Source organism: Castor canadensis, chromosome 17 (assembly GCF_047511655.1).
Source record: "Castor canadensis chromosome 17, mCasCan1.hap1v2, whole genome shotgun sequence".
Lineage (NCBI taxonomy): Eukaryota > Metazoa > Chordata > Mammalia > Rodentia > Castoridae > Castor > Castor canadensis.
Window position 1 is genome coordinate 53,497,176 of NC_133402.1, and position 21,055 is coordinate 53,518,230.

Sequence of the window (21,055 nt, forward strand, 5' to 3'; positions counted from 1 at the left end):
ACATGTACTATTCTTTATTATGTCTAGTGGTAGTAACATATATTTGCATTTTCTTAAAACTGGTATTCAAAATACCAGAAGAGAGACTTCAATTCATCTTTTCTTTCTGCCATCCTTATTTAAGGTATGCATTTCCTAAGTTTAATCAGGAAGAAAATGTTTCCTTTCACAAACCCTTCATTTGTACCTTTCAAGGTTCTAAGAGCTTTTAAATGAAAATTGAGATTATGACTACAGGCCTCATACCCATATCCTTTAAGGGAATCATGGATCATATGATAATATGATGTGCTCCTTAGATAATTAATGTTTCCAAGTATATTCTATGGCTTAACTATTGGCAAAAACTGACATTCATCTACTGAGAGAGAGGGTCTACGTCCTTGCCTTGGGACTGCCATGTGTCCACGTGTGGTTGCTCTAATTATTAGTTCTAGACTTTCTGTGAGTGAAAGTGACTTCAGATGATTTGAAACCCTGGCAAATTACCTGAGCTTTTAGTGAAGTCCTAGGCATTGTGGAATAAGAATAAGCCATTCCAGTGTGCCCTTTTTCAAAGCCTGATACAAAAGCCATACTTATAATAAAATGGTTGCTTCAAGCTGCTACATTTCAAGGTAACTGTTACATAATGGCAGTAACTGGCTCAATCTGGATGAAGCAAATCTTCAATAGAGAGAGGCTTTAAGTTCCCCCACTACATATCCTTGTTTTTCAGAAGTTGGCTTGAAAAGAGTAGCCTTGACCAAAGGATGCGGGGTGGGGGTGGGGGGAGAAAGGTATCAAATCTTCTTCCTTTGATACACTGTTCTAAACTGTAATCTTTCAGTAAGAACTCATCTACTGAGTCAAGAAGAAAACATCTCAGGCTAAATTTTCAGATGAGAGGAAACTCTTGAAATACCAAGTATTTGAAAACAGACTTTCCAAGATATGTAGTTGAACATTTCTGAGCTTGAGTCAAGATAAAATATTTAATTAGCCTATAAACTGACCCCCAAAACATCTGGTGCTTCCAGAAGGAAAGGATTTTCTTGTCACTTTTCTTCTAAGTCAGCCAAACAGTAGAGACCAATGTTGGAACAGAAGCAAAAACGGAAAAGGAGGTTATCAGTGTGGCCTCTCTGAGATTCTGAGTTTATAGATTAGAGAACATGGACAAGTAGAATGAACTTGCTCAAAGTCTATTCATCTTCTTCAAAATGCAGAGAGTGGAAGGGATAAGGAGACCTAGATAATTCAGATCAATCAAAGTGGTTAGTCAGAGACTAGGTAGAAAGTTAGAGACCCATTAAATTTTCTTACTGTAAGATCTCTTATTTTACAAAAATAAATCAGATCAAGAATATCTGGGCTGGGCATCAAACCAAAACACTTACCTCTGGAATTAAACACACCTCAGTGTAGCCATGACATAATCATATTTCCATATACTGAGTACTAAGTGATCTGCCAGCTACATTAGTCTTGTATGCATTACCCCTTTAAACATAATAGCATTTAATATTAAGTGCTTACTGTGCACCAGGTCCTATGTTAAGTGATTCTTTAGCGTCACTTTATTTCATCTTCATAATGAACCTGCACAATAGGTCTTATTGTTTCCTTCATATTATAGATGATGTAAATGTAGGCACACAGAAATTGAGGCATATGTATAAGGCCATACAGATAACCAAAGCATTCTATCACCATAGCATATATCTCTAGCCACTTCATTATTCTTTTTTTTTAAATTAGGATATATTCATTTTATGGGGGGGGGGAATTCATTGTGACAATATCAAGTAAGCTTTATTGTACATTGGTTAGATCATCTCTACTGTCTCTCCCCCTCAATCCCCTCCCTCCCCCACTTAAAGCAATTGCAAGAGGTTTCTTTGTTATATTTCATTTAAGTGTATGTAGTCCATCAACTACATACCCTCACCTTTATCTCCTTCATTCACCCTCGCCCCTCCCACAAGTGCCCCTCCCACACACACTGTACCTATTTTACAGTCCTGTCACTCATTATTAATATTTAAGTCAATGTTCAAAGGGGTTTCTCAATTTATCCCTGCTGTGAGTATACTTTACTTTGATCCATTCAACCTCTTTCATTGCTCTGCCTTTTCCTTATACCTCCCAGCCCCCATTTTTCAACAGCTTTCAGTACACATCCTTATATCCTCTATCTTCACAGATGTTATGTTTTATGATATTGTTGATACTCTATTATTCTTTCCTTTCCTTCCTCCCCCAAGTTCCATAGAGTAGTTCCACTGTTACAAGCATGTTCTACATATGAGTTTATATACAATCATGCTCATTTTTGTGTATATATTTATCTTTGGATCTATCTTCCATATGTGAGAGAAAACATGCAGCCTTTGTCTTTCGGAGCCTGGCTTACTTCACTTAACACGATGTCCTCCAATTGCATCCACTTACCTTTAAAGCCAAGGCATTGTTATTCCTCATGTACAGCCTCTTCATTATCCTACCAGCCAATCATCCAATCTTTATAGCCACTCAGAGATAAGGCAGGATGAGAGGCTCAGAGAAGATAACTGACTTTTCCAAGGTCACATATTTAACCTGTGTTGAACCTCCGCCTTGTCCCAAACTAACCTCAGATTAAGCCAGGCTGCCATGATAGCTTCCTGAGTTTTCTGACAGAGTAATTTCAGGTTGAACTGAAGTCTAATGTGACACATCACAAATAGTTTAGTTTGGTTCTGAGACAAATCTGCTCAGGGTTTATATTTCTTCTTATGGTACTCTTTCTCTGAGTTCTCAATTTTATTTTTAGGAATGGAACAATAGAATTTCTTTAAACCAAAATCTTATCTAGAACCCTGATGTGCTAAATGGTTTAAAGTGACATTTTATTAATATAACGTGGAATTTCTGTCACTACAATGTTGATCAGTGGGAGTACATTCTGAGAGTTAGTGGTTTCCAAAGTACTGAAATTTAAGAATGTGTGCATCACATCGATGGCTAGTTAACCTTTGGCAAGAATATACATTGGAGAAAGAGTAGTCTCCTCAACAAATGATGTTGAGAAAACTGGACATTCACATGCAGAAAAATGAAATTGGGCCGTTATCTTACACCATCACAAAAATCAGCTCATATTGGATTAAACATAAGACCTGAAATTTTAAACTTCCAAAAGAAAACATAGGGGAAGAGCCTGTTGACGTGGATCTGGGGAATGATTTATTTTGGATGTGTCACCAGAAGCACAGGCAATCAAAGCAAAAATAGACAAGTGGGATTATATCAAACTTTTTAGTTTTCACACAACAAAGGAAAACAGCAGAGTGAAAAGGCAACCTACAGAATGGGAGAAAATATTACTAAATCATTTATCTGACAAAGAATTTCCAAAATATGTTAGGAACTACTAAACTCAGTGGCAAAAACAAGCTAAAACAAAACAAGTAAAACAATTAAAAACCTGATTTAAAAATGAGCAAAGTATCTGGGTATTTTTGCAAAGAAGGCTTAAAAATGGCCAACAGGTATATGAAAAGGTGCTCAATATCACTAATGATCAGAGGAAAACTAATCAAAACCACAATAAGATAACACCTCCCACCTGTTGATGGCTGTTATTTAAAAAAGATAGCAAGTGCTGGCAAGGTTATGGAGAAACTGAAATCCTTGTATACTGTTGATGGAAATGTAGAATGCTGTAGCTGTGGAAAACAGCTGGGAAGGTCCTCAAAATATTAAAAATAGAACTACCATATGACTCAGCAACCCCACTTCTGTGTATACATCCTAAAGAACTGAAATCCATATCTAGTAGAGATATCTACATTCCTGTATTCATTATAGCATTATTTACAGTAACCAAGATATGGAAACAACCTAAAGGTCCATTCATGGATGAAAGGAAAAAACATGGTACAAACATACAATAAAACATCACAAGTATCATAAAGGGCATTTTATCATTTGTGGCCTGGAAGATATTATGCTTAGTGAAATGAGTTTGTCACAAAAGAACTGGTATTAAATGAGGCTCTAAAATACATGAGGCTCTAAAATAGTCAAAGGTATAGAAGTAAATAACAGATAATGGTTGCCAAGGAGAGGATATGGGGAGTTGTTGGTCAATGTGTATAAAACTACAATGACATAAAATGGGTCATATCCAGAGGGGTATTATCCACGTAGTACCTGTCATTTCTAATAAGGCATTTATTTACAATTTTGTTAAGGGGATGGATCTCATGTTTAATATTATCACTACAATAAACAAACTAACAGACAAAACCTAAGAGAAATAAAGAAACTTTTGGAGGTGATAGATGTATTTATTACCTGGACTGTGGTGATATTAACATGAGTGTATATACATATCTAAACTCACCAGGGCATATACATTAATTGCAAGCAGTTCTGTATGACAATAATATGTCAATAAAGCTGGGGTTTGAACAAAGGAAAGTATGTGTATTGTTCTCTATTATATATTTTATGTATTAAAACATATTTAGGAAGTATCTTATATCTTGATTGGGATAATGGTAGTTAGGCTTCCCCCCAGCACACTATTTCCAAACCCTGAAATTCAAGCAAACATTTTGGCAACTCGGAATTGGAAGCTGAGAATTGTCTGTGTCATAAAGTGCAAATAAAGACATTGTAGAGTTCCAATTCTCCTTTCAGGAATTTCAATTGCTAAAAGCCCATATAATCTCAGAGCCAACAAGGAAAATTTGTGACCTTGTCTATATTCAATTGATTTTGAAGGAGGCATTGGTAAAAAACAAATGAAGGAAGCTAGGTTTTCAGCAAATAATTCACTATCTTTTTCTTATGGTCTCAGTGAGAAACCTAAAGAGGAAGATAAAGTGAGACAGGGCCAGAAACAGAAGAGAGACCATGACAGCCCCTTTCTTTCTGACACTGAACACAGCTACAGCATTCTTTTTGCCTCAGTCGCTCCATGTGAAGGAGGAGGGGGGGCAGGGAGAGGGAGGAAGAGAAGAGAGAGAAGAAAAGAGAGGAGATGAGACTAGACAAGATGAGAGGACGAGACAGGAAGGGGAAAGAAAGAAGAGAGGAGAGAGAGGAGAGAGGGATATATAGAAGTTTAAGACCAAAAATATTTAAGAAAGGAAAATTAAAGCCAGTAAGAGCTTGGTTAGGAACTACACCATAGTTGTCATCCCTGAATGGCAGGAAGTCGCCTTCAAACATTCTACAGTTTACATACAAACACTTAAACAAAAACATTTAAATCAAATTTCTTGCCTCAGATATCAATAATCCCAATTCCATATGAAATGGGAAAGTCTAACAGTATAACTGAGTGTTAATGAGTTGAGTTTTCTCTCTCCTAAATGAGACCAGGATGTCCTTGAGAGCTCAAGTCTCCTTGGAGGTGACATTGAAAAATGGACCAGGGAAATGATATCCATCTAACAAGTCAATTACAGCATCCACAGTGCCATGCACTGTGTTGAGCACTGGGATGCAAAATCAATAGTGTGGTCACAGCTTCAGTGTTCCAGAATTCACTTTCCTCGTGACCTCCAGATCTACCTCCATGTTCTACCTCTAACCATAGGACTCTTGTTTTAGTTCGCAGAAAAGTTGGGGATTGAGCAGCCCATCTTTATTTAAAATGCATTTTTCTAAAAAGAAATATGTTTAACAAGAATAGCACTTACTCTGTGCCAGGCACTCTTCTAACCAAAGTATGTGCACTGGCTCATTTAATCCTAATAAGGTAGGTACCATTATGATATTTTAACAAAATCAGGGGCCTGAACTATCAACACCAAAACCTTCATCTCATTATCTTAAGAAATTAAAAATAGCTTTTCTCTATAAAATGTTCAGGAATTCGCACTCTAAAATCCATGGCCAGGAAAATGAGTCTTTAACTTTTTAGGGAAGATGAAGAGTTAAGCCCAAAGATAGGCTCAATAGAAGTGAATGTTCTCCCAGAGGTGGTAGGGTTCTAAAGGGTGGGAACACCAATACCACCTGCTCCAGATCAGCACGTAGGGTGTGATTTAGTTGTGGAAGATGAGGAACAGAACAACCGCAGGTGCCTACCACTACAGGAGAAGAAAGCACATTAATTTTATAGACTAGAGGTATTATGTTGGGTTGTTTTTTCTCCACAGAGAACACAGTGAGACAATATGGACAGTGGAGACACAGAGATAGGAGTTCATCTCCTAGCACACTTCTCATTAGTCTGTGACCTTGGACATGGACTTTTCCTATGTAGCTATCACTTTCCTTACTTGAACAATGGGTAATCATGGTCTCTGGCTTATAACACTGTCATAAGGATTGTATATACATGAAAAGATTTTGCATGTACACATAAAATGGTACTAGATAGTCTCAGAGAAGGGTAGTGAAAGCTATGTTTCTATACTATATACAAGATTTATTTCCCAATTATACTTCAATAAAGATGGAAACAATAACACATATAAAGTGCTTAGAAGAGTGTCTGATATGCTGTGTAAATACTCCCAATATATTTAATTAATAAGTCACGATTGATATCATTATTAATAAATCATCATTCTCATTAATTTTAACGGTAAAATAGATTGAAAATTACAAAGGAAGAATGATTAAGGAGATGGTTTTCAATCATCCTGTGAGTCACACAGGAAGGGCATGAAAAACACCTCTTTTGAGATGTTAAAGGGTGATTAAAGCAAGAGGCAGAGGTACTCTAAGTCTTAGATGCTCCTGTAGTTTTTCCCTTAACCTGTAATTCCATCTTTCAAATGATCAGCATGGGCACATAATTAAATCAAGGTACAGTACAAAGGCCATTGGTGGCCAGAGCTCATTCTGAAAGCCCAGCATGTAGCTAGCCACTTCTTCAGGCCGAGGAGCAGTGGAACCAACATCCTGGTGCTTTTTCCTCTATAGGAGGCCAGACATTGTTACCCTTCCAGCTGATAAAGCTGTCTTCAGAACATGCAAGAGAACTGATAGCCAACATAAATTTCAATTCAAATACTTTTTTCTCATTGGCCTGAATTTCTCATCTTGTACAATTCTGCTTTCAGATACCATGACATTAATGATTTTGAGATTTTAATTATAGGAAAAGCAATTAGTCACATACTATGCAACCTGATAATCTTCTTTTCCTATATCCACGTACATGGTTTATAGATTGAACACTATGGACCTGTCAGTCTCTGGTCACAGGAACAAGAGTTTGCTGCAAAACCACAGTGGAAACTTGGCAAATAACTAAAGAAAACTGTTTTGGTTTTTTTTTTTTTTCATCATCTGTCATGCTAGGCGTTAACCACTGAAATGTTGCAAGTCAACAAAGTATGAACAGAAAACCTTTCGAGAAAGAAGCTTGTCAGTGATATCCAGAGGGGATGTTTTAATTGACTTAATTTTCATTTTTCAACTCTCTTCCGTGTCTAGAGCTAGAGTTTAACTGTCGTTGCAGGAGTGTATTCTAAATTCAGAAACCTCCAGGGTGCATTCAAGTAGGACAAGTGAGTGTAGAAGGCTGACCAGTGGGAAAAAGAGAAAACACACATTCTGTTAAGAGGGGAAGGTACTCACTATTGCTGGCTCTCTGTTACCAAAGGATTAAAGGTTCCATGTTACCAGATTTTCTAGGTACTCAAAACACCCAGAAATCTAGTTTTATGAAAAGCTCCCTAATCTTTTAAAGTGTCAGCAGCCAACAAAAAACTTGCTAGAACACCATTAAAACAGACAAATATATGCCTGTAGGATGGAGTTGGTAAAGTGAAAAGAGCATGAATGCTGGAATGAACCGGCCTTCGGCTTTACTACCTACTAGTTGTATGAGCTTGAGGAATTTCTTAATTCTGCCTAAGCTTCAGTTTCCTCATCTGGGGTAGTAAAGCATACACTGCAGAATATTTGCGAAGGTTAAAGAGAACGTATATAAAATGACTAATATATAAGGGTATCAACACATATAAATGGCTACTTTAAGTCTCTTCCACAATGTTCATCTTACCTGTCCCATTTTCATAGAAATTCTAGGCTTTGCAGGAATGGAAAATTGAGTATCTCAGGTACAAGTGAAATAATTCTTTTGAACTCTATCAGTTCACTAGTTCAATTCACTACTATCCTGAGCATCAAGGAGACATATTCTACAGAGCTTTCCCATGAATCCTCTAACAAAGGAAAGATTGCTAGAAAAGTTCACAGCCCATTTCTCTGGGAGTGGGCAAGCCCACACATGAACACATTCTTCGCCTTCTGTTCGTTAATGGGGAAGCTGTACCATATAGCAACCAAACCTTACATATGGATAAGTGGGAGTAGGAAGGAAGAAAAGAAGATGGAGAATAGGGGAGACATGGAAGAATAGCTGGTTTTCAGCCCCATCCCATATAAAGGTTTCCTAGACACCCTTAAGCCTAGACTATTCCTAAAGGATAAGGAGTATAAGAGATGAGAAGAGGCTTAAATCAAGGCTTTGTTTTGAACTCTCTTTCCCATTAATGGTCATCTGACTGTCTGAGCCTCCAGCCCTCTGTCTCTAAGATGGAATGAATTCTACTGGACATTGAGGTCTGTAAGGACACAAGCCATGCTTTTTTTATGGTGCTCAATACATGGTATGGTAAATTTCAATCAATGATACTTTTTCACAGGTCTCTATGGACGGCAAATGATATAATGTAAGAGTGAATATACTTTGTGAATATAAGGTGCTATCTGGATATTTTGTTATTATAAATAATATTTTATCAGAGTCCATTGATAATTAAAATGCTGCATGTTACCACACCAATAACTACTAGTAATTATCAACAACAATTCACCAAAGCCTATGATTCATCATAGGAATAAAACATTATACATGTTTTCATATAGTATGGATCCAAGGGTAATTAGTTTTCAAAATTACTCAGAGCTTTCCAGGAAGGAGCAAAATAATTGTGTATTAAAATTAACAAGGGAGGGGTGAGGATAGGTAAGACACCTAAAAAACTAGCTAGGATTTGATGCCCTTAATGCAGAGAAACTAAAGCAGATACCTTAAAGCAACTGAGGCCAATAGGAAAAGGGGACCAGGAACTAGAGAAAAGGTGAGATCAAAAAGAATTAACCTAGAAGGTAACACCCACGCACAGGAAATCAATGTGAGTCAATGCCCTGTATAGCTATCCTTATCTCAACCAGCAAAACCCCTTGTTCCTTCCTATTATTGCTTATACTCTCCTCAACAAAATTAGAAATAAGGGCAAAATAGTTTCTGCTGGGTATTGAGGGGGGGAGAGGGAGGGGACGGAGTGGGTGGTAAGGGAGGGGGTGGGGGCAGGGGGGAGAAATGAACCAAGCCTTGTATGCACATATGAATAATAAAAGAAAAATGAAATAAATAAATAAATAATAAAATTAAATGAAAAAATGAATTAATGTTGAATGGAGCAACATCCTAAAAGTCTGGAGTATAATTTGGGTTTTCTCAATTAGACAAGAATGTTACCATTCATGGGATCTGTGCCAATGGCCAGTGAATCATTAGCTTGACTCTATACCAGGGACAATACCCAACCATGCCCAGACAGACAGTATATGTGCTAGGGAATGGAATGAAAGACTTTAGTTCACAAGGGTCTTTGCCTTTTGAATCTGAGGAGTTTTCATTTATCCCACTTGGTTAAAATATTTAGCTTCAAGAGTTATTGGACATATCAGTACTCACCAGAGAGGAGGAAGAAGCCATTTCCACTCATGGGAAGATGAAAAGCAATCTAAATTATCTTTACACTTAACCATTTACTGCCATCATTATATCTCCAGTAGAAAGTGCAGTGGAGCAGTTAATAATAGGAGTGATCTTAAATTAGGGAAAGTAAAAGGGAGATTTGGAATGTATTTCCACTTGAAATGTATTTCCAAGTGGCAAATTTTCTGTTTTATCAGTAAAGATTATGGTCATTACTAAAGATTTGCTAAAAGTTTTCACCCAATAAAAACATAATTCATTTCCAAATTCTGGAAAGAAAACAAAAGCATCCTCTCTGAATTCTGAATCTTTAAACAGGTCCTAAAAACTGCTTATCTGCAAAAGCAACAACATGCTGTACATTTCAGAACAATTGATTTTCTATACTTCTAGGACACCCTGACTCATTCTCAATGGTCTTTACTACTATTAACAGCTCAGAAGGTCTGCTTGTAGGTTTATTTAAGTTTATAAATCACTCTTACACTTTTATTATCCACTTTAGAGGTCAAATGTTCTCTTCCTTTGCAAATAGATTATAGCCAATCAAAAGAGCAGATGTGTCTTCTTCCTGGAGACAACCCAACTGAAAGCAGTTATAAATGCTACAGCAATGATCTACGTTGAATACCAAGGCATCCCATTTTTAAGAACTACAGCCCAGAAATCACAAGCAACAAAAATGAAATGTCAAATTATAATTACACCCCCCCCCCGCCAAATTTCAACTTTTTCTCACACTAGTCAAATTCCGTAACACACTGAAAATCCTCTAGGAACACACTAGCTACTTACATTTATAAATGAATTTAAAATAAAGAATTAAGAAGTTAGCTCTTAGTTATACCAGCCAACTTCCAAGTGATCCATTACTGGATTTACAGCATTTCCAACATGGTGGGGAGTTGTACTGGACAGTACTGCTCTACATAGAGCCTATCTTTTGCCGAACTTTAAAATTTTCTCTGAAAGATAAGCTCACTTTGCTTTTATGTCTCTCTCACCCTGATAATCCTTAAAAATCTCTTCATTATATCATTGGCCATTTATCTCTTTGCTCTCAAATGTATTCTATAACCTACAAACCTTGCAAACTGGCTTCCAGCAAAATTTGCCAATGGATGGGAGATCAGAAAGCAACAAAAAGGGAGATACCAGAGTATCTCGAACTGCCTTCTAGGCAATATTTCCACCCTACCTACATCTCCTCCATCTGTCCAGCTCCCAGCAGATAGGCCCTCCTCCCACAGACCCAGGTTCTGCTAGGCAAAGTAGCTGCTTGGTTCTGGTACTGCTATCTCCTCTTTTGTCCAGCAGTGTGTTGATACATTTTTAACAACTGGCTCTCTGTGAGGGAAAGGTGGCCTGGTTTGAAATGTTCTGTGAATGTCTACGGTATAAATGCCAGTGAGAATGCAAGAAAAAGAAATTCTTAATACACTGCTGGTGGGAATGTAAATTAGTGCAGCCACTATGGAAATCATTATGAAAATTCTGCAAAAAACTAAAAGAAGAAGTACCATATGACCCTGCTATACCACTTCTGGGTATATACCTGAAGTCAGCTGACAATAGAGAAACCTGTATACCCATATATATTGCAGCACTATTCATAAAACCCAGGTCATGAAATCAGCCTAGGTGCCCATCAGCCAATGAATGGATAAAGAAATCTTGATATATATTATATATATGTATGTATATATGTGTGTACATATATATGTATGTGTATACATATGTATGTCTATATATACACATATGGATAATAATGGGTACTATTCTGCCATATAGAAGAAGAAATTATGTCATTTTTCAGGAAAACGGAGATCATGATATTAAGCAAAATAAGACTCTGGAAGATAAGCATTGTATGTTTTCTTTCACATGTGGAATTTAGATTTTTTAAAAGACATGAAAGTAGAAGGGGGACACTTGTGGGAGGTCAGAACCAGTGGGTGAAGGGAGTAAGAAAAGAGAGAGTAATGGTGAATGAATATGATTGAAGTACACAGAAATCAAGTATAAAAATGCTGTAATGAAACCCATTATTTTGTACAATCGGTAAGGAAAGACTTAGACTTTCTAGATAAAGAAAGCAGTGAATCAACTTACATAGTGGCACAAGTTTCTTATCTCACTGTGAAGTTTGTAGAGGCATAGCTGTATGGAGACCACACTGTAGGTAACACTGTCATAGTAACACTGTCATAGGGCACTTTGGAAAGATAATTTGGCAATGTGTGTCAACACCCTTAAAACTTTCCTGTCCTTCCTCTCAGAGTTCAACTTCAATAGAATCTCTTCTGGGAACACATCCAGAAAGGAAAGTCTTATACACAAAGATACTAATCCAAATATTACTTTTAAAAGGGCATTTTGTGCAGCAATTTCAAAGTTAAAAAATAGGAAAATGATGAAGTAAATCCATTTTATGAGATATCATGCAGCTTTAAAATTAAAATGATCAATATTATAGTAATATGGGGAAAAGCATATACTACTATACAATAAAATCAGGAAGTAAATATTTACATATATGATAAGAATAATGGAAGAATATGTATGACAAAAGAAAAAGACTGAAACTCAATATATATATATATAGAAAGAGAGAGAGAGAAAGAGTCAAATTATGTAAAAGAAGTATTAGGAGACAAATACCCTTCCCCGATTTTCAAAAGGTGACCTTTCTTTTCCTATTGTAAGCATTCCATTTAGTTTTACTAAATTAAAAACAATAAAAAATAAGACCCAGCACACATTAAGACACCAGTGAATCACAGCTTATTTTATAATATTAAGATTACATCAGCCCTGAGGTTAAATTAAGATGCCCAACCTGCCAGTCATTCATTCCTTCCGCATGTTGCCACCTTACCTGAATTTCATCAACTCATGAACAGCTATGAAACTTCCCTTTCAGAGGAGAGGCTCATATCACATGTTTCCTTCTACCATAGAGGGGAAGATGCTATAGGACCACCTTCCAGAATAACTAAGGGCTTGAAGAATTGGCCCCAAGGGATCCAAAACAGGTAGCCATCTCCTCTGGCTCTATTCATAAGGTATTCAAACACCTTCTCCAGGTTCCGCTGAGTGTGGGGTTCCCTTCAGAAGGGAACTGCTTCCTCAGCTACACCCTCTGCTCTCCTCTGTCCCCCAGGCCCCATCCACCTCAGACCAGACCTATAAAAGCATTGTTTACTTAGATCAGGTACCACGAAGCAACATCCAATTTGTTTTGATTTATAAACAAACAAACAAAAACAATCAGCAATGTTGCCACACAAGCCACCAAAGACTGACATTTGTGAAATAGCAACAAAAATCTCAGATCTGGAGTTTGCCTGAGTTTAAATATTGGATTTTCTACTTACAAGCTGAAATCTCTTGATTGGCACCCAACAGAGTTTAGCTAATATTGTTTTCAATTGCCATTCCTAAAAAAATAAATATCATGTAATGTGTCCCCTGTAAGGCAACCGTTTCTGTTCTCCCCTGCTCATGTCTACATGAGCATTAGCCAGAGAAACATCCAGCCAAGTGCAGCAAAGTTGACATAAAGAACCCCACTGTTTTCCCCACAGATTCTCTCTATTGGGTCCCAATGGATTAAAGTCTAACTAGAAAAAAAAAAAGTAAATTCTTCCCAAAATAAATTTGAAATAAAATACCAAGTCATCTCTTGACAATTTGTGAGCCCATTACTCTTTGGAGAATGATGCATAACACCATTATTCCCTTCACACCATTACCCAGTGAGCTGCTATGTGCCAGGACAGCAAGCAGTATGTGTTAGGACACAATTGGAGTGGAGACTCCACGTATGAGTTTTGAGGATATCTGGATATGGTGTCCTTTGGTACCCAGCTCCTTCCTCCTACTTCTGCCACCCTAATCTCTATTGCTCATAATTTTCAGCCTTCATCTCTCTCTAGTCCCCAACCAACTCAGACTGAGGTGACACACCCAACTCAGCCCCATCAACCCACGGAGGTTGGAATGTATCACTGGGTTCCATCACCACTGTAGGGTTCCCATGTGGACCTCTCAGACACCTGGTTATTAGATTCACAATGCTCCTTAGAACTTATGTTTCTCCAAAGACCTGTGATTTATCCTGTGCCAACTTTCCTCCCATGGTCTTGTTTTGGGCTTTGTCAGAAGATTGATCTCCATTTTTGGTCACTAGTCTTCATTTTGGCCAACCATCCTTGGCAATAAGCACCCCAGCCCAACTCTTAGGACCAGAGTTGCACCACCCCATCAACTGCAAACTAGTGGCCAAGGATTCCATAGGACTGACTTGCTCCTAGTTCCCTCTCTCAATCCAGGACCTATAGAAAAATCCTCACCCCTATGCTAATTCTGTATAAGTAGGTACTTCTCTCCTAATCCCCAAAATTTACTCTCTTGGAGCTGCCATTCCCAGAATTCTGATTACATCTAATCTGCATTCTACTTTGACCACAAGACTTTATTTCTGGAGCCCATTTTGTAACATCAACCTGTGATCTAGATACGTATCTGTTCCTGCCAATCTTGCTGCTTGTTGCCCTTTACCAATGACTAGGCAGGGGACAAACAGTGTATTATGGTTATTTCTTTGCAATTAGCAAAAACACTCTGAAAATTTTAGGCTCATGAATTAAAGGTAAATGTCAAAATATCCACAGTATCAAAACGGTCACATCAAAACATCATGATATAAATAGAAACATGATCAAATTTTCCATCTTATCAAAATAAACCACCTTAAGATAGAAAATGTCAAAAAAAATTGAGCCAATCATTTAGCCATGCTTCTGTTTGAGCCATGCCTACCTCAAACCACTGCCCATGGGACTGCATCTTGAGGATGACACAGGGGTCTGGTTTGGAAAGAGCATCTCTGTCAGAAATGCCTTTGCACGCCACACGCAGCTCAACTTTGGTCAGGCAGGGGCTGTTAAAGATTCCCAGTGTGTTGGCAGCTGACTCATAAATGTTGCTCATCTTCTTCATTCTGTTTTAGGCAAGAAAAGGCAGAAAAAAAGACATGCCAGTCACTGCAATATTTATCAAAGAAGAAAGCCTCCCAAGTGCCATTTAGGAAATTGTTCAACACACAGTCTCAAATATTGAAGATATTTATTATCTCACTTTTCATCCGAGTAGCACAGTTTCAGTGAAACAAATAAAAAAAAAATAAACAACAAAAAAACCCAAACAGATGCTGGTGCATTTGGCTAAGAGCACTATTTCCCTGTATGATTTGCATAGTAAAAATTTTTAGTCTGTGAAATAAAATTAATGAATTAGTGCAATAGACTGTATACTGTAATCCAATTCTACATTAAGTACATGGCTGGTGTGAATTTTTACAGAGTTGCTGGCTAATCAATTTAATCACATCTCAAGTTTTTACAAGTCCCTAAAAATCCAATTCTCTTCCTGTGTGATGAAACAGGGAAGTATATATCTTTCTACCTGAAAAAGCAGTCTGATTTTCTACCCCTAAACCCTGGCCCAACTTCTCAAGATACACTCAGCAAGCCAGCTTCAAGACAGGCCCAGGATCTGATTTTCTGCCCCAAGTGCCTAAGTCCACTCTCACCTTTTCCTTCTAGGTGCCCATCTACCACATCAGAACTCAGAGCAAAAGTGGGCAGTGAGAGGAGAAGAACAGCATGGAACTTTTGATTGCGAGCTCATGGAAAGAGCAGCCACAGAAAGCACTGCAGGCCCCTGGCCATCTCCACAGGAGACCCCTTACCCTAACACTCTGCATTCCACAGGCCCAGGGCTCTCCTCCCTCTCTGACAAGGACTAGACCTGCAAAGACATTGGAAGATTTTCTCAAGAGAGAAATTCATTCTCTTCCCCATAGAATTCTGTCTCCTTGTACATTCAATGGGGAAAACACCAATGAATTCTACCACCTCACAAGGCATTAGGGACTTAAAGTGAGATTTTTTTTCATGAATAAGATGGGGACACTCTTTCCCTATCTCTTTCCCTTCCCTCCAGAAGTACTTAGCTTCCCTCTGGTGCTCAGGCCTATAACAGTTCAAGTGAGTATACCATGCTACCTCTTTTATAGATGTGACACTGTGCCTTGGTGTCCCCCACACACATACACACAGACCCCAGTCAAGTTTTATTAGGACACAGGCATCCTCATTGATTTACATATTATTTGTGCTAGTTTTCATTACAATGGCTGACCTGAGTAGTTGAAATAGGATTGCATGGCCCAGAAAACCTAAAATATTTACTCTGGTCTAAAAATGCTTGCCAATTCCACTCCTAAAATATCAGGGAAGGTGAATTTGTGGCTGAGAGGAATTTCAATTCTATCTTAAAACTGCTGTGGAATTAGTTTGAGGATGAGAGGTGCTCTATCTTCTACATCTTCTACCAGGCTGAGTGTTAACAGGGACTTTGGGACATTTGTTTCTCACATATTAGAAAATTCAAGCTCAGAGGATTGGTGGCTCGCCCATGTCACATAATAGAGCTGGGGCTGGATCTCCCAGCCCCATGCTATTTTCACGACATGTAAAACCTTCAGCTGGAGAAAAGTTCAAATCTACCAAGGAACAATGGATGCAATAGTTCTCCTTACATTATTTCAATCTCTATACAGTGTCATACTTCTATTCTAAAATAAATTTTATTTAAATATAATATGCACAAATCATAATGTCACAGCTTAATATCTTGTTGCCCTTCTATTTTTAAGTGGTGAGAAGCACAGGAGACAAAGCATACATGAACTGATATTTACAACAAAGTAAAAGAAGGGAAGGAATCAGCTAAGAAGAAGGCACCTCTGTGTTCAACAGGTTTAGAAGTACGATGTAAACTCCCTTTGTCAACCTTTTATCTTTTTCATTAGAAATATAACTGTTGTACAGGGGGATATATTGTGAGATTTATATATGTATTTACAATATATCTAAGATTCACCCCCTCCATCATTCTCCCTCATTTCCCCCTTCTTAGAACAATTTCAGCAGATTTCATTGCTTTATTTTCATACATGAATACAAAATACAACCCACCATATTAGCCCTCCATTACCTTTTCCTTATGCCTTCTGTCTTCCCGCTGATACCCATCCCTGGACAGGACATGTTTTACCTTTCTAGGCTTCACTTTTTAAAGTGCATATTGATAGCTCAAAGGGGGTTGGCTTGGTATTTCAGATAAGTGTCAAGTTTAATCAGATTAACCTCTATTACTTTGTCTTCTTTGTTGCCCTACTTCCCTCTCCTACCCTCAGACAGACCCACTAATACAGTCATGTGTTCTCTCCCCTCCCCATGCTCTCCATATATGTATATGAAGATATCATAGATGTATTTATGTGTACATGTATTTATAGGTTTAGCTTTCATATAAGAGGGAAACACGTGACTGTTGACATTTTGAGCATGGCTTTCTTCACTTAGCATGATGTTCTCCAGTTCCATCCATTTACCTGCAAGTTTTTTAATAAGGATGGCTTATTCTTCAAGCAGTATCTTCCTAAACTCTGCTTTTCTCAATGTACTGTTTCCTTAGAATCCACATTGCTCTTCTACCATCTTAGTACCCCTCTCCTATCTCTTCTAACTATCCCTATGCCAGCTCCTGGCATGCCCAGTCCCTTCTAGATGCACTGACTCCACTCTAGAAAATAAACTCTGTAGAATGGGATGTGTTGTATAACACCAGTCTCAATCGCAAGGTAAAATGGCAAGAACGGCAGGTTTTTTTTTTTTTCCTCCCAGAAGATTTTTATTTTTTATTTATTCATATGTGCATACAATGTTTGGGTCATTTCTCCCCCCTTCCCCCTCCCCCTTCCTCCCTAACCCCACCGCCCGCTCCCTCTCCCCCCCATCCCCTCGCTACCTGGCAGAAACTATTTTGCCCTTATCTCCAATTTTGTTGAAGAGAGAGTATAAGCAATACTAGGAAGGACCAAGAGTTTTTGCTAGTTGAGATAAGGATAGCTATACAGGGAGATGACTCACATTGGTTTCCTGTGCATGCATGTTACCTTCTAGGTTAATTCTTCTTGATCTAACCTTTTCTCTAGTTCCTAGTCCCCTTCTCCTGTTGGCCTCAGTTGCTTTAAAGTATCTGCTTTAGTTTCTCTGCATTAAGGGCAACAAATGTTACCTAGTTTTTTAGGTGTCTTAGCTATCCTCACCCCTCCCTTGTGTGCTCTCCCTTTATCATGTGATCAAAGTCCAATCCCCTTGTTGTGTTTGCCCTTGATCTAATGTCTGCATGTGAGGGAGAATATATGATTTTTGGTCTTTTGGGCCAGGCTAACCTTACTCAGAATGATGTTCTCCAATTCTATCCATTTACCAGTGAATGACAACATTTCATTCTTCATGACTGCATAAAATTCCATTGTGTATAAATACCACATTTTCTTAATCCATTCGTCAGTAGTGGGGCATCTTGGCTCTTTCCATAACTTGGCTATTGTGAATAGTGCTGGAATAAACATGGGTGTGCAGGTGCCTCTGGAGTAACCTGTGTCACAGTCTTTTGGGTTTATCCCCAAGAGTGGTATTGCTGGATCATATGGTAGATCAATGTTTAGCTTTTTAAGTAGCCTCCAAATTTTTTTCCAGAGTGGTTGTACTAAGGAATGGCACTTTTAAGGAAACACATAGTTTCAGGTTCAAATCTTGATTCCTTCACTCACAAGCCATGTGATATTGAGCAGGGTACATATCTGATAGTAATACCTAGAGAACAATTGTGGTAGAGTATAAAAAATAAATTTGTAAGGTGATCTATACAATGTTTGGTATACAGTAGATGTTCTAAAACTGGCAGCTATTATTCTTATAATCTGATTTCTCTGAAGATGAAGTCATTCATCTCTCACTGCCAACTAGAAATCTCTTATATTTCTCCCTATTACTTTAAGACCAAAGTTCAACTCGCTTCTTTAAGATTTCTGCCTCTGAAGCTGTCACAATCTGGGAAGCCACCCTCTAAGAGTACACTGCCACTTCTCAAATCAGCAGTTTATCTGCAGATCCATATATATGAGCCAGTACTTCTCACAGGTTCACAAAACAGACCATAAAACAATGGTGCTTGCTCCATTACTGTTGTGAAGCAGCTTTATCGACTTCTGAAGACAGGTAATTTATATTTCAACCAGTGTTCTTTCCAAGACATCAGCCTACTCCCTGGTAATCACATATTCCATAGAAAGCCCTCTCTCTGTCCACATTACAGATAATAATGTCCTATGTGGTTCACTATGTGCCTGATGGGACTGCAGGAACCCCACAAGTGAATGGAGTCAATGGTCTCATGTTCCCTCAGTTATTCATTTACAGATGATTACAAAATTTTTGCTTTATATGTACCTGATTAAGATGACTTCAAATGAAATTTGAATCATTTTAACTATCCCACCTCCACAAATGGAATACTGCAAAGAAGTCTCTGATTGAGTATAATATAGCGATACAGATTTTAAAAACTCCATCAAATGCCAGAGGTGACACAGCTACAACTGGTATGAGGTTCTAATCATCCATCTTACCTATTTAAAAATAGTGGCAATATAATCACATGTGCCAAAAAATTCCCCCCAAAACAATTAAAACTTATCCAGGCTTCCTAAAATATGGATTAGCATACACAATCACTAATGGTATATCTTACATTAAGTATGTGCTATACTCAGAATATTAGTTAGCAATTTTAAATTTTAAATAATTTATGAACAAGTAAAGCAAAAAACCTGGTTGCACAATATTCAGAGATTCTTTTATATCAATGGAGTATACAATCCAGAAGTTCAATGGATCATTCCTTTAAACAGCGGGACGGACTTAGACAATTTGGCAGGGAAATGGAGATGACTGGATGAACATTTATTAAAGATCAGTCTGGTTTCAGTATGATGGTTGGTGTAGAGGAGAGAAAAACACCTGTGATTATCTAAGGCCATTATTTCTCCCTACTCTGTTGATTCTCTTTCCTTCCGTCTGCTCAGGGTCCTCAAAAGCTGACCTCCATCAATTGCCAGTATATTATAGGCACATTTGCACTTTGATTTCACTAAACGGATGTAAACGTGGGAAAGAGAGGAGAGACAACATTGTTTCTTCATGGTTCCTGCCTTGATTCATAACAGTGGCCAAGCTAACAACCATATCTCCAAGCCTTCAGCTCTCAGGAGGTCTTAATAACGTCCTGCCCTTTCTCCTTCAGGCTTATGGACAGCAATGAAATCTTGCCAGTCAAAGGGTGGACATCCAAAAGGCAAAGCCTGAAACTGGGACCCAGATGACTTGATTAATCAATCAGAGGAGAGAAGAGAAGTGAGAGAGGCAAGGGGGTGGTCTCAACTTGAGTCCAGATTCAGCCTTGTTTCATGAGGGCTCTGGAATGTCACTCAGGTTAACTCCATTTTAAGGAAAGGGGTTCAGCATCTTATAGCCCCATGTGAGTCTGTCATGATAGGGAAAATAGAAATTCAACTTTGGTACTCCTTTCCATGCTGAGAGCAATCAGGAATTCCCCAAGAAAATAAGAGCTATTAGCCATTAGGAGCCAAGATTCACTGCCACTGGGGAATGGATGCACAAAATAGATAAAGAGTATCTGAGCAGAGTATCAACAGGGTCTATTTTACCACAGTCATTGGTTTAGTTGCCTCCCTTTCCTTAACTCTGATCATTTGACTATAAATGACCTCTTCACTAAAAACTCTTAAATCAACAGAGATAAGTCTATTTCCTCTGTGGAAGAGAACTACACTACAGTAGTATAGCTGGAATGAAAATCAGGAGCAACAGGGAAGAAGCTAAGAGGACTACCTCCAGTTATTCAAGACCTGGGGAAACCCCTCTCCTTGAGTGTGGGTAGGATCTGCAGCTTGCTTTTAACCAATAAAATATGGCAAAAGTAAGAGAATGTTTGTTTGACAATTGGGATACTTTAGATAGTAACACCATCCTGCTAAAACCCTCTTTCCCTTGTTGGCTTTGAAAAAGTAGCCACGTTGGTAATGTGGACAACACCTAACAAGAAACAGTCTCAGTCCTCTAGGCTGGAAGAAAGTGAATTCTGCCAAATAACCTTATGAACTTGCAAGCACATTATTTCCCAGTCAAGCCTCATATGACATGGTTGCCCTGATTGATTTCGAGATTGAGGTCTGGAAGACCCTGAAACAGTGAATACAACTAACTGTGACCATACTCCTGATCCACTGACACTTGGGGTAATAACTATGTGCTCTTTTAAGCTACTTAGTTTCTGGCAATATTGCTATGTAACAACAAATAAATAATACAAACAGATTCATGAAGCATT

General features: G+C 38.1%; 1 protein-coding gene across 5 annotated transcripts in view; it reads right to left on the reverse strand.

The window, feature by feature from the left end:
• The window catches only part of Cpne4 (copine 4), a 661,593-nt gene that overhangs the window by 348,597 nt on the left and 291,941 nt on the right, over positions 1–21,055 (reverse strand). For all 5 annotated transcript variants that reach the window (XM_074059820.1, XM_074059816.1, XM_074059817.1 and 2 more), the window contains one exon: positions 14,549–14,729. In XM_074059820.1, the coding sequence (XP_073915921.1) occupies positions 14,549–14,729 (181 nt within the window). The remainder of the gene's footprint in view (positions 1–14,548; positions 14,730–21,055) is intronic.